At 38.7% G+C, this 15,113-nt stretch overlaps 1 protein-coding gene across 1 annotated transcript in view; it reads left to right on the top strand.

Annotated features, from left to right (window-relative positions):
* The window catches only part of negr1 (neuronal growth regulator 1), a 535,089-nt gene extending 520,349 nt beyond the window's left edge, over positions 1–14,740 (top strand). Inside the window, exon 7 of the mRNA XM_060829789.1 lies at positions 14,189–14,740. Within this exon, the coding sequence (XP_060685772.1) occupies positions 14,189–14,289 (101 nt within the window). The 3' untranslated portion in view covers positions 14,290–14,740. The remainder of the gene's footprint in view (positions 1–14,188) is intronic.
* The last annotated feature ends 373 nt before the right edge of the window (positions 14,741–15,113 follow it).

The raw sequence follows: 15,113 nt of genomic DNA, 5'->3' as shown, positions 1-15,113 counted from the left end.
TGGTGACCAGAACTGTACACAGTATTCTAAATGCAGCTGAACAAAAGTCTTGTACAATTTTAACATGACCTGTCAGCTCTTATACTCAATACCTTGTCTGATGAAGGCAAGCATACCATATGCCTTCTTGACCACTCTATCCACCTGTGCAGCCACCTTCAGGGTACAATGGACCTGAACTCCCAAATCTGTCTGCTCATCAACTTTTCCCAAGGCTTTTCCATTTACATTACAGTTCACTATAGAATTAGACTTCCCAAAATACATCATCTCACATTTGTCTGGATTGAATTCCATCTGCCAATTCTCCACCCAACTCTCCAGTCTGTCTATATTCCCCAGTATATTTTATCAGTCCCCTTTGCTTTCTGCTACTCGACCAATCTTCGTATCATCTGCAAACTTACTGATCAGATCAATAATGTCCTCTTCCAGATCATTCATGTATATTAAAACAACAGTGGTCCCAGCAGTGATCCCTGTGGAACACCACTGGTCACCTTTCTCCATTTCAAGAAACTCCCTTCAACTACTACTCTCTGTCTCTTGTTGCTCAACCTAGCTAGAACACCCTGCACACCATGTGACTTCACTTTCTCCATTAGTTTTCCACGGGGAACCTTATCTCAAATGCCTTACTAAAGTCCATGTATATGACATCTAAGTGTCATACTCACTCATATTCATATTCACTCTGTCTTTGTTAATGTACCCTCCTTCACGCAGGTTCATGATCCATCGCTCACTATTGCCTGCAACATCTTCCCTCGGTCGGTCTCTGCCACGGACTCCTGCCCCAACCTCCCACACCATTAGCCCTGCATCGCCTCTGTGCTACCTACTGATTTGTTGAGACACCCCTTACCACTTTTGGAACACATTCACCAGCACAAATTGCCATGCCCCTCAGAAGCCTCCATTCAGGATACTTTGGAGGGGGGTAGGGCCCCCACCTCCAGCCTGCCTGCAGTTCCTTGGAAGATCAAGCCAAGGAGGGTCCAGTTGCCTCTGGCAAGGAGACTATCTAAACCACCAGATTCAGAAACCTCAGGGAGTCACCTGACCAACTCCACAGGGTCAATGGGCTCTGCTGCTGAGCACACACCCTTCACCCGAGCTGTGAAACCTGGAAAAATAATAAGACATAGTGGGGAGGGGAGGTGGGGAAGAAAGAAAAAAAAGTCTCCTGATGGCAGTTTAGCACCCCAGAGCGCTACACTAAAATAAGAAAGGACAGACTTCTTTTGTAATGTATTGTCATCTGGCTGCATGCAATAGAGGACAGAGGTCAAAGAAAAATTGAAGGCATCAAAGAAAGCAGTGAATCTGAAGATCAGTCATGAATTCGCCTGAAGGAGAATGTCAACTAAAATCAATTGCAATGTACTCCAGTGTTAACAATTAGGTATTGGCTGCTTTCCATTTGCAAATGTGACTGCTTGAATCTTCTTGGAAAATTGTATCAAAGTGTAGGAAGTAAAAGAAAAATGCCTTGGATACTAGAAATCTGAAGGAAAACAGAATGCTGGAGAAAATCAGCAGGTCCGGCATCACCTGTGGAGAGAGAAAAACAGAGTTGACATTTCAAATTTGATATGTCATTCTTCTTCAGTACTGCAAGGGGCTGGAAAATGCTGAATAATTCTGAGAAATCACTGGGACAAGACAACCATGGCAATCAATGTCAGGAATCAAGTCCCACAGAATGCATGCTGTCCCACAAAAATGTCAACAATCTTGTATAAATTGTCAATGTAAGGGAATGCATCTTCAAATGCCATATCCTACCAACTGCATTATTAACTTCAGACACAGGTCAGCCCACATTACTCACCAACCAATCAGAACTCTGACCTCACCCCCTCTCAGACTTTTCACTGCTCAAGCCTCACACAGAAACATCACATGGCTTGCATACATTGGCATGACAATTCATTTATAACAGCCACATCTCAGAAACAAAAAAAAACGTGACTTTGTTCTCGCCAATCTACACATCACAGGTGTATCTGTCCATTGGTATTGATAGTAGTAACCACCACTATATGTCCTTTTGCAGATTAAGTTCAATCTACATTCTGACAATACCCTCCACCATTTTGTGTTTCTCTACCACAACGTTAAATGGGTTATAGTAAAGATAGATCTAGCAGCTCAAACTGGGCATCTCATGAGGGCAGCAGCAGTAAAAAGAATGGTTATCTCTTATATCCCTCACTATATCATTATCATCAAGAACAAATCAATTCTGGCTCAATTACAAGAACAGGAAAACATGTTAGGAACTGAAATACCAACCTGGTAAATATACAGGACAGAGATGGATGTAATCAGTTGACATTGGGGGAGTAGCAGATATTTTCTAATCTACATATGTAGACATGTTGTGACTCACCTTTAGAGCAGGTGTGACTGAAACCCAAACCTTCCAGTCTAGAAATAGGGAAACTACCACTGCACCACAAAAGCCTCTTTCTAGTTTTATGGTCTCCATTAGGCTAGTTTGTAATTCCACATTTGAGTTAAATTAATTTTGTGGTGGTTTTGAACACACATTTCTGGAGCTCTTGTGCCCTTGGATTACCAGCCTAGCACTACACCATCAGTTCCCCAAGGGTACATGCATGCTAAACAGAAGAAGCAGTGTTCTGTCAAGAAAGCTAAATAATCCCACAGCCAATTAATCAGACTTTGAATGCGTAAAGGAGATTTGTTAACAAAAATCTATCAAAGACATTGAAGGTTTTGAAGCAAAGCCATAAATATGGATTGAGTCACAGATCAATGAGAACTCATTGAATAATTTAATGATGAACAAGATTGAAAGTCTAAATGGTCTACCGTTGTTCCTATGGAGTGACCATTGCTGAGGCTGTGGACAGTGGTGGAGATGAAATGATTGAAGATGATGGTATTCCTTGACCTGTTTGGCTTCTCTCCCATCCATACTTCTGAGGATTGACCTATGTACTTCCATTGGATTGATCTGGACTTGTGGGCAAAGTGCTGCAGTGGTTTGCCATTTCCTTCTGTAAGATGACTGACCAGGCTGTCCCTCTGGCTGCCTGCCATTCAATATATTAGAAGGATATATTGGCTAATTAATCAAAGCAAGTTTCCTACAGGCACGTTGGGGGCTAGGGTAGCATGGGTGTCACCTTGCTGGATGGTGAGGTGATATATGAATTCCGCTGCAGAGAATTCAGGTGAGTACCTATATGGGGCAGGCCAAAGACAAACACTGATGAGTGTGCACAGTAATTGGCAAGCCTGTCAAATGCTTGCATAAAATGTCAAAGGAGCAAGCTGCAGTGTAGCACCAACTTTGCACAGACCACTGTGCAGCCCTTGGAGCCCATCCTTTGCAGCATTGAAGTGGTGGTCAATGTAACGCACCCACGGATTCTACAATTATGCATCATCTGATACCTAGGTCTCAGCTTCCATCACAGCACAAGCAGTCGCTATCAATAGTGTAGATGTTATAGTGGAAGCATAAACTGCTGTCTGTGCACCTTCATTCTGTGTTTTGTTTCTGTGAATTAGGCATCTTTCATTGACAGAGCATAATAGAAACCATCCCATTATCACTTGCCATATCAAGGCATTTAGTTTTGTACAATTGATTTTATATATACCAAGATAAATCTAATGTAGCTATAAAACTATTACAGGTGAACATTAAATTTAATAAAATGCAACAGTTTTAGCTTTAACTTGGTTCAATAAACTAGAACAAAACTATAAAACAGAATTTGGAAAATTCCAGTCAGTGTTCAACAAGCCTTACAGTTTGCATTGAAAATATTATGTTTTCTAAATAGGATCACGTCAAAGAAAGACAAGTAACCTTTGCCAGATGGGAAACTAATTGATAAAGTGCTGTAGTGTGGTGATCTCACACTCCAGGTTTCACAATTAGCAAATCATTTTCAGTATTTGTGCCTCGTTTAGCAATAGTAATTTTTATTCACTAACTCATGGCTAATACCTTGCAAATACTTGTATGTTAATCTCTGTTTTAATCAACTTCTACAACCACATTAATGACTAAAAATAAAGTTAGAAATAAGCCATCTGTAAAAGACTGGTGTAATTCCCTGGCTGCTTGGGAAGCATTAGTTTTGCAGTATGCTAAACTATTAATTATCAACGGAGCTATTGCTCTGTTTTTGTTCAATGCCTGTCTATTATAATATGCATTTCAGGCCAATAAATTAGGACTGAATATCAGAAAGATGACAATCTATTTTTTAGAAAAATTGTAGCCAAAGGAGGTAGAATCTTCCACTCTCTGTGGTGGTGAATTTGGAGGTGAGAACTGCACTTAATTAGGTGGGGTGGTGTTGTATTTAAACCCTGTTGCCTTCCCACCTCTATCAGAGTTAATTCTGGCTGGACATATCCATAGCTAACCTTTCACCCTGTCCACCATATGTGATATTTAAATAGCCAATTGGTTAGCTCCTTGCTTTCTGCATTTGTTTTTTTTTATTCTTCCTGTAATATAACAGTTGCATGATAGGAAAATGATTACTTGCTCTTAGAATCTTTTTTATTGAAAGTGAATTTCGGAGGCTACTGCATATTATGAGTGGTATACTTCAAGCTAACTTACGGGCTGCACGGTGGCACAGTGGCTAGCACTGCTGCCTCACAGCGCCAGAGACCTGGGTTCAATTCCTGCCTCAGGTGACTGACTGTGTGGAGTTTGTATGTTCTCACCGTGTCTGTGTGGGTTTCCTCCCCCAGTCCAAAGGGTCAGGTGAATTGGCCATGCTAAATTGCCCATAGTGTTAGATAAGGTGTAAATGTAGTGGTATGGGTGGGCTGCGGGTCAGTGTGGACTTGTTGGGCCGAAGGGCCTGTTTCCACACTGTAAGTAATCTAATCTCAACTTTAACTAAAGATGAACCTGTCTGAACTTAATGACGTTGAAGAAGGAAGTTCCACCTGATGCCTGCCTTCACAGGTTAAAAAAACATTTTTGGGATGAAAAATTTGTCCATGATGGGACAATGCATTTCAATACAATTAACATAACTTCCAGTGTTTCCATGCTTCTCAAACATTTTTATCCATCAATATGTATTGTCTTTACTTTTATATTTTAAGAAGTCCTGATTATTGAGATCAAAGAAAGTTGACTTTGAATATATAAAAGTTTATTACACAGGCCATATATATTTTAATCAAGAGTGATGTGGTAATCATTGGACAACTATAGAGATCAAAGCTAATGCTCCAGTGGTAATCATTGGACAAGTAGTACAGAGATCAAAGCTAATGCTAAGCCATGACAGCAATTGGTGGAAATTAAACTCAGTTAATAAACCCGACAGTTCCTCTCAAAATGGAGAGCATGACAACTATTATTGATTATCCCAAATTTGCATCTAGATCATTAATGTCTTTGAGGGAAGGAAGTCTGTCATCTGTAACTGGCCTACACGTGACTCCAGAATCACAGCAATGTGATTGGCTTTTAGCCGACTCCTCGAATGGCCCAGCAAGTCATAATGGCTTGGTTTGTCGGCAATTAGGATTCAACAGCAGCAACAGCCAATTGTAAAGAAAGAATAAAGACAAAGATGAAAAGAAAATTCAAATTGTCATCCTCTGGTAGCTATCTGTTAATTGTCTGTCTTTCTGTAATGTTTGTCTGCATTATTTTCCATAAATTGATAAAAGATACATGTCACTTCTTTTTTTTCTTTTCCTTTCCCCCCTTTCGTAGAGCTAATTGAGCCTACTAGTTTTACTAGTTCTCCTAGTCCTACCCTAACCACAGGTCAGTATGCCCGCATGCATTTAGCTAGACTCTTTTGATACTTCTATTATGGAAACTGGGAGAAACATTGGGACTTTATACTTTGGATATTTACTATGCTACCTTTGCTTGGATGTTCCTGATTTTTATTTTAAAGAATAATAATCATGAACATTTATGGAAGTTGTTTGATCCCATGAATTTAGGAATGATTGGTTAATAAAATTCTGAATATTGCTGAAAAATGGCACATGATATTGAGGTTTTTCATCTTTCACTCATCGGGACATTTAACAAGAATGGAAAAAACAATGTTTGTATTGTATGAGCGGAGATTGCTGAATGGTTGGCAAGTGCTCTCTGACTGGTAAAGACATTACTGACAAAGAATGCAATTGTCATCTATCATTATTAATCCAGAGTTAATGATGGGTGACTGTTGTAGGCTACAAATGTCCTGGAAGTTACATATATTAGTACAGAGGGCTCTGATTCTTACAGACTGAAAGAGCATGTTCATGCCCTATTCCTCTTTCAACTAAACAGAATACATGACAGTCATTCACTGATTCATTTCCTGACCAATGTCCTGACCAATCAGAGTCAACCTGTCTGGTTTTAAATCTTAACAGCCTGGCAGTCATCACTAACTGCTACATTCTCCATGACAACACCTGTACCAATCACCACTCTCCTCTTATATAGTATAAATCTTGGTTTTCCCCTTTATTGGTATTCTTGAGAATTGTCCTGAGGAGCAGAAGATGAAACCTTAACAGAATGTATGTTTTCAGCAATACTCAGGTTTTTACTATCAAATAAAATTCTGAAATTTGTTTATGATGTGCTCCTTTTCCTAATCACCATCATTTTTACCTAATGAATTATTATTGTGACTTGTTCAATTTGCACTGTCTTAACTCAATGTCTACTCCAGGATGACTTAATTTTGGTATTTTCATTGATACCACACCTTGCTGCTCAGTTAAATCAAAGTGATGTTTTACAACCCTACCTGAAAAGTCCACCGTATCTATCTTTAATTGGCAACTTATTTACTTGGGCAAATTTTTGCAATTAAATACTAAGGTGATGCAGAGCTGTAATTTCACTGTTTTAGTCTTTAAAACAATGAAATTACAGCTCTGCATCACCTTAGTATTTAATTATCTCAACTTCATTGGATAATCTACTAATTAAGCAAAGCCAATTAATTAATATCTAGCAGAAAAAAATGCAACAGTTTTAACACTGAGGAGTGAGTGAGGTCAATATTAGGTTGCTCAGAAGCTAAATAGGCATAAAGTGTGGTTTTGTGCAGTGTATCCAGAGAGACTGGTCTTTACACCTTGATGAGTTAGTGGGTATTAGCTGATGTAGAAATGTGTGATCTCTGTGACATATTTGTTCCTTCATTCCTGATTGCTGGAAAGAAACATGAATACTGTTAGATTTGAGCTGGGTAGTCTCAGCTATGATGCTTCATATTGTCAAGTGAGCAACCCGTGTTCACCTATCTTAGGCTCATGAGTGATAAATAGCTACTTGGGTCACATCCCAAGAGTCACACCTGTAGTACTATCCCTCTGAATAAGACAACACTTTCAGAAGATGGATATAATGGAATCAATCAAACCAGGTGACAAAATAAACATCTTGAAGACCATAAGGATGTTTTAAAAATGTTTAAAATCAGTTAGATTTTCATGAATTTCATTTTATTATCTTTTTGGGATGACATCTGAAGCTTGTTATGACATAATATAGATAGGCAAGGGATTGTAATGACTCCTACCGAAGTACGTGCTGAAGAATTGAATGCTGTTTGATTGTTAAGTGCTTTATGTATTGATAAACAATAGGAAGTTAGGTTACACAATGGATGACTATACTTCCAGTTTAGAAGTACTCAATAATTAAAATATTTTGGTACTAAAAAAATCGATATCAGAACTAAATTACAAATTATACATTTAACATTTAGCCCCAGCAGTTGAGCAACATATGGCCCAGGTTAAGCTGTTCTGGGGCATTACAGAGTTCCAACCTAAATAGAATCCCTACAGTATGGAAGCAGGCCATTCAGCCCATCAAGTCCACACTGACCCTCCAAGAGCACCCCACCTATACCCTCTGCATCCTATATCCCTGCAACTCCACATTTCCCATGGCAAACCCATCTAGCCTGCACATCCCTGGACATTACAGACAATTGCAGCATGGCCAATTCACCTAACCTGTACATTTTTGGACTGTGGAAGGAAACTGGAGCACCTGGACGAAACCTACACAGACACAGGGAGAATATACAAACTCCACACAGACACTTACCCAAGAGTCCCTGGCACTGTGAGGCAGCAATGCTCACCACTGAACCCACTTTGCAACCCTTAATCTTATGAGAGAACAAATGTTTTGACAAGCTACCGCACTAGGTCTGATCATATCTATTTTGTGTTAACATTGTTCCTTCTTCAGAGAAGAAATACAGGGCTCCTGCTAGTTCTCCAACTGGTGAATGAGACTGCCCTTGTCAACATTAAGTCGTTGCATTGAACTCAGTTGTTTTAGAATTATTTGGTAAATGCGTGCATTATCTTCACAAAAATATTTAACTGTCGATGAATATTGAAATTTTATAACCACAAGAAAGTAATTGGGCTCAATTTGTTCCTTAATAAGAGACCAACTTGAACTACTTCTCTTTCTTTGAAAATTGATCAAAATGTTTCCTGAATTCATTCATTCATATTGTTGACCGCTTTCCCTGGTAATTTAGTTTACAAGCCTTTTTGGGTGAAAGGTTTATACCTGACTACCTCCCTCCTTCCTCTCCTCCAGTAGGAGCAATTTGCCTGCATCATCATTGTCAGTTACTTTGAATTATGTACCTAAAAGATTGGGTTTGAAATTCAGTTTAGGCAGTTGTTATTCAGTTAGATGCCATCTTTTTACTCATTGTGTGTGAAAATAATTTGACAGTGTCCAATTTAATAAAACATTTCTTATATAGTTTTGCAACATTTTTATGCAAAGTGATATGACCAATATATCCATACATCTATATATGTGGTAGAGTCTGTGAAGCGATTAAAATATTATGGCAAGTACAGTTCAGCTAAACCTAAATTAGTGATTGTTCAATGACTAATTGAAGACGTGTGTGGGTGGTTTCTGATTGCTGCACTGCTCTACTTTATGTGTGTTCAGTCAAGACAGTAATGAAGTTGCTACAGTTGACATAACTGCCCTTGGTCCAAGAGGAATCAAGTATGGCAGGGTTTCTGCTTCAAAAGCTCTTTCTCTAAACTCCTTAGATTATTGAAACATGTGAGTGTTAGTTCAGGTCGAGTGTGGGCTCTGCCACAATTACTTATTTGTTTGAAAAGCTTGTCATCATATTCAGTTTATTGAGTGAGGAAGTTTTAATGTGATTCCAGAGAACTACAAAGACCAAAATAGGTATGTTTTATTACCAATCAAATTCTTGCATTTTGAGCTCTAAACTCATCAATTCTTTTCGATGAAAAGATGCAACTGATTCATACAATAAATGTTGTTGATTATTTTGTATGATTTGATTCCATCTCCAGTTTTCATTCCTCGGTATAACATGATTAGTGACCCGTTACTTCTGGTAAAACTATGATCTGTTATTATTTCACTGGAGACTTTACATGGCAAAATTCCTTCGAGAGCCAGGTTGCCCTTCCCACAGTTCTTGTGGAATGTCAAGCTGATAACAGCATTCCTACAGCCACTTCATATTTGACAGATGTTGATCGATTAAGGGTGAGACTTCAGAAGACCTTCCTTTGAGAGCTGTTGTCCAATTGGATTTGTAGTGCCAGCAGCACCAAGCAATGGCCATGGCTGGAACCACAGCCATTCCCTATTAAGAGGAGCTAAGGAAGACCAAACTGAAGGTGAGTCTAGTGTATTGGTGTGCCTGGTTAGTAGGAACCTGTAAAGGGAGTAAGAGATTGAGGTGCCTGGTTTGAAGGATCAGTAGGAGAATTGAAAGAGAGTATGATCTTGGGCGAGGGATATATCCAATGTGCACAGCAGACAACACCCAGCCCCCACTCCACCCCATCAAACCCCTAATCTTTGCCCAACACTAACTTCTACAGCTGAATAATGCACTTGATATGTGCCTCCCTGTCATGGGAAAAGTGGTGACAGAAAGAACTCAGGCACTTAACTGGCCATCAGGCCCCTCCGTAGACCCCAAGACAGGTGATCTGTCGAATGCATCCACTGTGCGGGGCAGTGAGAGGTTGGAGGAATGACCATGTGCTGAATTTTACAAACACACACCTTCCCCACCTTGAAATCAGGGGGCAGGTCTGTAAAACTCCACCCAAATAGTCTGAATGTTCACATGAGGGAAGATTTAGCAAATTCAAATGAAAGGACAAGATAATAGTGCTAAGTATAGAGGAAACCATCATGTGATATCGAGGGACAGCGTGTACAACTATAAACATATATCAGCAAATAAGGTCAGTTTGGTAGAACACAGTAAAAAGTCAAAATTAAAGGACCCATAATTGAATGCTCATGGTGCTCGTGACAAGATGGATAAATTGATAGCATAATTAGAAATAATTGAGTATGATTTAGCCATTACAGAGATGTGATTACAAGGTAACCAAAGCTGAGAACTGAATCTTCAAAGGCATTTGATGTTTCAGAGGGAAACAAAGGAAAGTAGGAAGTGAAAAGATTCTGTTAGTAAAGGATGAGATCTGCACTTAGTGAGAAATGATCTTAGTTCAGAAGATTAAGATGTAAAATCATTTTGAGTGGAATTCTTTGCTGCAAATAATTTGGAGTAGTTTATAGTCCACCTAACTGTAGCTTCATAGTAGGACAGAGTACATACCAAGAAATAATGAGGTCTTGCAAGAAAGGTACTGCATTTCTGGTGGATGACTTCAATTTTCAAATAGATTAGGCAATCAATTTAGCACCAATAGCCTGAAGGATGGGTTTATCAAGTGTATTTGGGACAGATTGTCAGAATGTTTTTTTCAAACCTGACAGCTACCAGGCTATGTAGTACCAAGTAGTGTGTAATGAGACACAGTTAATTGAAGATTTCATAGTAAAGAATCCTCGATGCAAGAGTGATAGTAAAATGATAGAATTTCACATTCATTTTGATAGTGAGAAATGTTGGAATTTAACCAATGGCTTAAACTCAAATGAAGGTAAATACAATTGTACGAAGACTGCGGTGACTAAAATAGGCTGGGTAAGTAAATTGAAAGGAATGATGGCAAGGAGGCATTAGTTTAAAGAACTACTTCACAACTCTCAACAAAAATATTTTCCATTAAGGAAGAAAACGGTTCTATCAATGGGATGCATTATCCATGGCTAACTCAGGAAGCCGAGAGCGGTAACAAATTGAAAGAAAAGGTATACAATGCTATTAAGATTAATGGTAGTCCAGAAAATTAGGACAATTTTAGAAACCAACAAATAATGATTAAAAAGGGAGAAACTGAAGAATGAGAGAAAGCTAGCAAGTAAACAAAAACAAGGTAAACATTACTATAAGAATGAAAAAACAAGACAAGCTAGAGTGAGTATTGATCCCTGGAGGGTGAGTCTGGGGAATTAATAATGAGTAACACAGAAATAACAGAGGATTTTGCCAAGTATTTTATGTTCAACTTCATAGCAGAAGACATTAAAAGCATTGCCAGAATAATAGAAAAATCCAGAAACAAATTGAAGGGAGGAGCATATCAACATGAGAAACAGACATAGGCCATTCTGCCCCTTGTACCTGCTATGCCAATCAATAAGATCATGGATAATCTGATTGTATCAACAAATTGATATCCCCGTCCAGTCCTGATAACCTTTCACCGTCTTTCTTACTAAGAATCTATCCACCTCTGTCTTAAAAATAATCAAAGGGTTTATGAAATCATGAGGGGCATGGATAGGGGAAATAGACACAGTCTTTCCCCTGGGGTTTGGGAATCCAGAACTAGAGGACATAGGTTTCAGGTGAGAGATGAAAGATACACAAGGGACCTAAGGGGCAACATTTTTAAACAGAGGGTGGTGCATGTATGGAGTGAGCTGCCAGAGGAAGTGGTGAAGGCAAGTACATTTACAATATTTAAAAGGCAACTGGATGGATATATGAATAGGAAGAGTTTACAGGGATATGGGCCAAGTGCTGGCAAATGGGATGAGATTAATTTAGGATATCTGGTCAGCATGGATGAGTTGGACCAAAGGGTCTGTTTCTATGCTGTACATCTCTATGACTCTATGACTCTACTTCACTGCATTTTCAGGAAGAGAGGAATCAGGTCATCATCTATCTCCTGATCTCCAGCAGATGACAGTTGAGCCTGTCTAACCTTTTTTTCAGAAGATAATCCAGCCATTCCAAGTATAAATCTGGTAATCATCCTTTGAACTGCTTCCAAAGCACTAAACATCCTTTCTGAGATAAGGTGACCAATACTATACACTGTACTCCAGATAAGGTCTTAGTGCCCTGTAAAACTAAAGTGTAATCTCCTTACTAATGTATTCAATTTCCCTTGCAATAGGTGAACATATTCTATTAGCTGCATACTAGCATTTTGCAAGTTATGCCTAGGATTCCCAGTCTCTCACTGTTTTGATAAAATTTGTTTTTTATTCTTCCTTCCTTCTAAAATGGACAATGTCACATTTTCCTATCATATATTCTACTTGTCAGGTCTTTGCCTGACATATTTCTATAGCCTCCTATATCTGGGAGAAAGTGAGGACTGCAGATGCTGGAGATCAGAGTTGAGAGTGTGGTGCTGGAAAAGCACAGCAGGTCAGGAAGCATCCGGGAATCGACGTTTTGGGCATAAGCTCCTCGGATACAGCCTGAGTTGCTGTGCTTTTCCAGCACCACACTCTCGACCCAGCCTCCTATGTCCGCTTAGTAATTTACCTTCCTACCAATCTTTATATCATCAACAAATTTGGTAACCATAGCTTCTGTCCATTCATCTATGTTATTTATATAAGTTAAAAAGAATTGTGATCCCAGTACTAGTAGCTGTGGCATACCACTTGTTCCAACTTACCAACCTAAAAGGTTACAATCACTAGAGAAAAATGTGGGAATACAAGTGGAACTTGAAACTGACAAGCATCCTGATCTTGACAGTCTTCATCCCAGGGTCTTAAAAGATATAGTTACGGGAATAATGGATATATTATTTGCAACTTTAATTTATAGAAGTTCTTTGAAGAGGTAATATGCAGAGTAAGTAAAATGAAATAAGAAGGTGTACTGTATTTGGAATATCAAAGGGTATTCAATTACATGCAATATACGAGATCATACAGCAAATAAGAGCTCATTGTGTTGTGCATGATATATTAGCATGGACACAAGACAAGAAATAGTGCATCAGAATAAATGGGTCATGTTCAAGATGGCAAATAGTAATAAGTGAAATACACTGAGCTCAACTGTTTAGAATCTAAATCAATTATTTGGATGAAGGAACTAATGCGATTGTAGCCAAATTTGCTGACAATATGAAGAGTATTCAGAAAGCTGCAAGGAGGATGCATGAATTTTGCCAGTGGAGTAAAATTGGAAGTTCTTCACTTTGGCTTGAAAAACAGAAAAGCAAAATATAACTTAATTGGACAGAAACTAAAGAATGCTAAAGTGTAAAGAGAATCACAAAGTTAGCATGGAGGGACAGTAAGTAAGCAGAAAGGCAAACACAAAGTTGGTCTTTATTACAAGGGGGATGGAGTTTTAAAAAAAAGTAGGGAGGTCTTGCTCAACTTGTGTAGGGCATTGATGAAACCACAGCTGGCGTACTAAGCAGCTTTGGTCCCCTTACTTGAGGAGGGGCATACTCGAAATAGGTATAGTTCAGAGAAGATTCAATAAATTGATTCTTGGGATGAAGGGGTTGTTTAATGAGGAAAGCTTGAACAGGTTGTGCTGATACTTATTGGTGTTTGGAAGAATGAAAGATGAGCTCATTGAAACATATGAAATTTAGAGGGACTTGACAGCATAGATGTTGTGAGGATGCGTTCCCTCATGGGGAAATCTAGAACCAGGGGAACAATTTCAAAAGAAGGAATCTCGTATTTAAGTTAGATGGTAAGAAATTTCTTTTCTCAGAAGTTCATCACAAATTATCTTCCCCTGAAAGCACTAAAGGTAGGATCATTGAGTATATTCAAAACTGATTGACAGAAGAGTTAAGGAATGAGGTTGTACAGGGGAACAGCGGAGTTAAAGCCAAATCAAATCAGCCATGATTTATTGAATGACACAGCAGGTTCAAGGACCCAATGGTGCATTTCTGCTCCTACTTCTTACATTTTCATATTTCTAAATTGCACAGTGATTTATAATCTTTCTTTTCTTCACAGTGCCAAGCACAGAGCATTATTGGATCCCCGGCAGTGCTGAAATTATTTTATCCTGGTGGTGCCTGGTGATGGCATTATCCTGTCTGGTCAGCATATACTAGCAAAGCAGGAAGTGTGCAAGGTGCAGTGAACAAAAAGAACCACGAAGAAGTTCAAGAATCTCTTCCAAGTGCTGGGAACTGGATACAATCTGGTACAGTTCATTCACAGAAAAGTGTGAGAATCAACTAGCAGTACAAACACAGGGATGTGAACCTTTCCTAGGATTACTGATTCTGTAAATGTCTAAATTGTATTCTTTTCAGGTTATCATCAAGGTCTAACATTGAACTCATTGTCCTCTATCATGCTTTGTAGGCTGTGGAAGTTACTTTTTAAGAACATATATTGTAATATCTTGCATATAAGCTGCAATGCTTCACAAACTAGGTTAACACCCCCTAAGGTGCTGAATACATGCAAGAAAAATATGGCACTTGCATGAGATCTTATAACCTGCAATATGATTTAATCTTCATCATTGTAGCATAAGGTCAGCAAGCATTCAATGAAAATGGGTCTCTTGCATCTAGTTTCAAAATTTAAATGGAATGTTTGAAGTCTGAAATCAAGGAGGCACTCCAAGTGTTTTGACAATTGAAAAGACTGACAAGGAAAGCATCCATCTCAAATAATTACTTTTCAAAATATTAGAATGGATGCCAAAGGAATACCCTTTAACACATTCCAGCTTTCTTCTAAAATTCCATGCAGTTGTAGAATAATTTAACAGAGGAATTTGCGAAAGAATAGGTCAGTCGTCTGTCACGTTCCTTTATTTTTCTCTTTCACTTCACTCCCACACAAGCACTTGAAGTGGCAGTTCAGATCGGAGATCTCATTTAAAGAAATGGTGTTCACTTAATTTTTAAAAAAATTTCTTCCA

The sequence above is a fragment of the Hemiscyllium ocellatum genome, chromosome 9, assembly GCF_020745735.1.
Source record: "Hemiscyllium ocellatum isolate sHemOce1 chromosome 9, sHemOce1.pat.X.cur, whole genome shotgun sequence".
NCBI lineage: Eukaryota > Metazoa > Chordata > Chondrichthyes > Orectolobiformes > Hemiscylliidae > Hemiscyllium > Hemiscyllium ocellatum.
The sequence above is the reverse complement of the archived record's forward strand: the minus strand, read 5'-3'. Positions and strand labels throughout refer to the sequence as shown.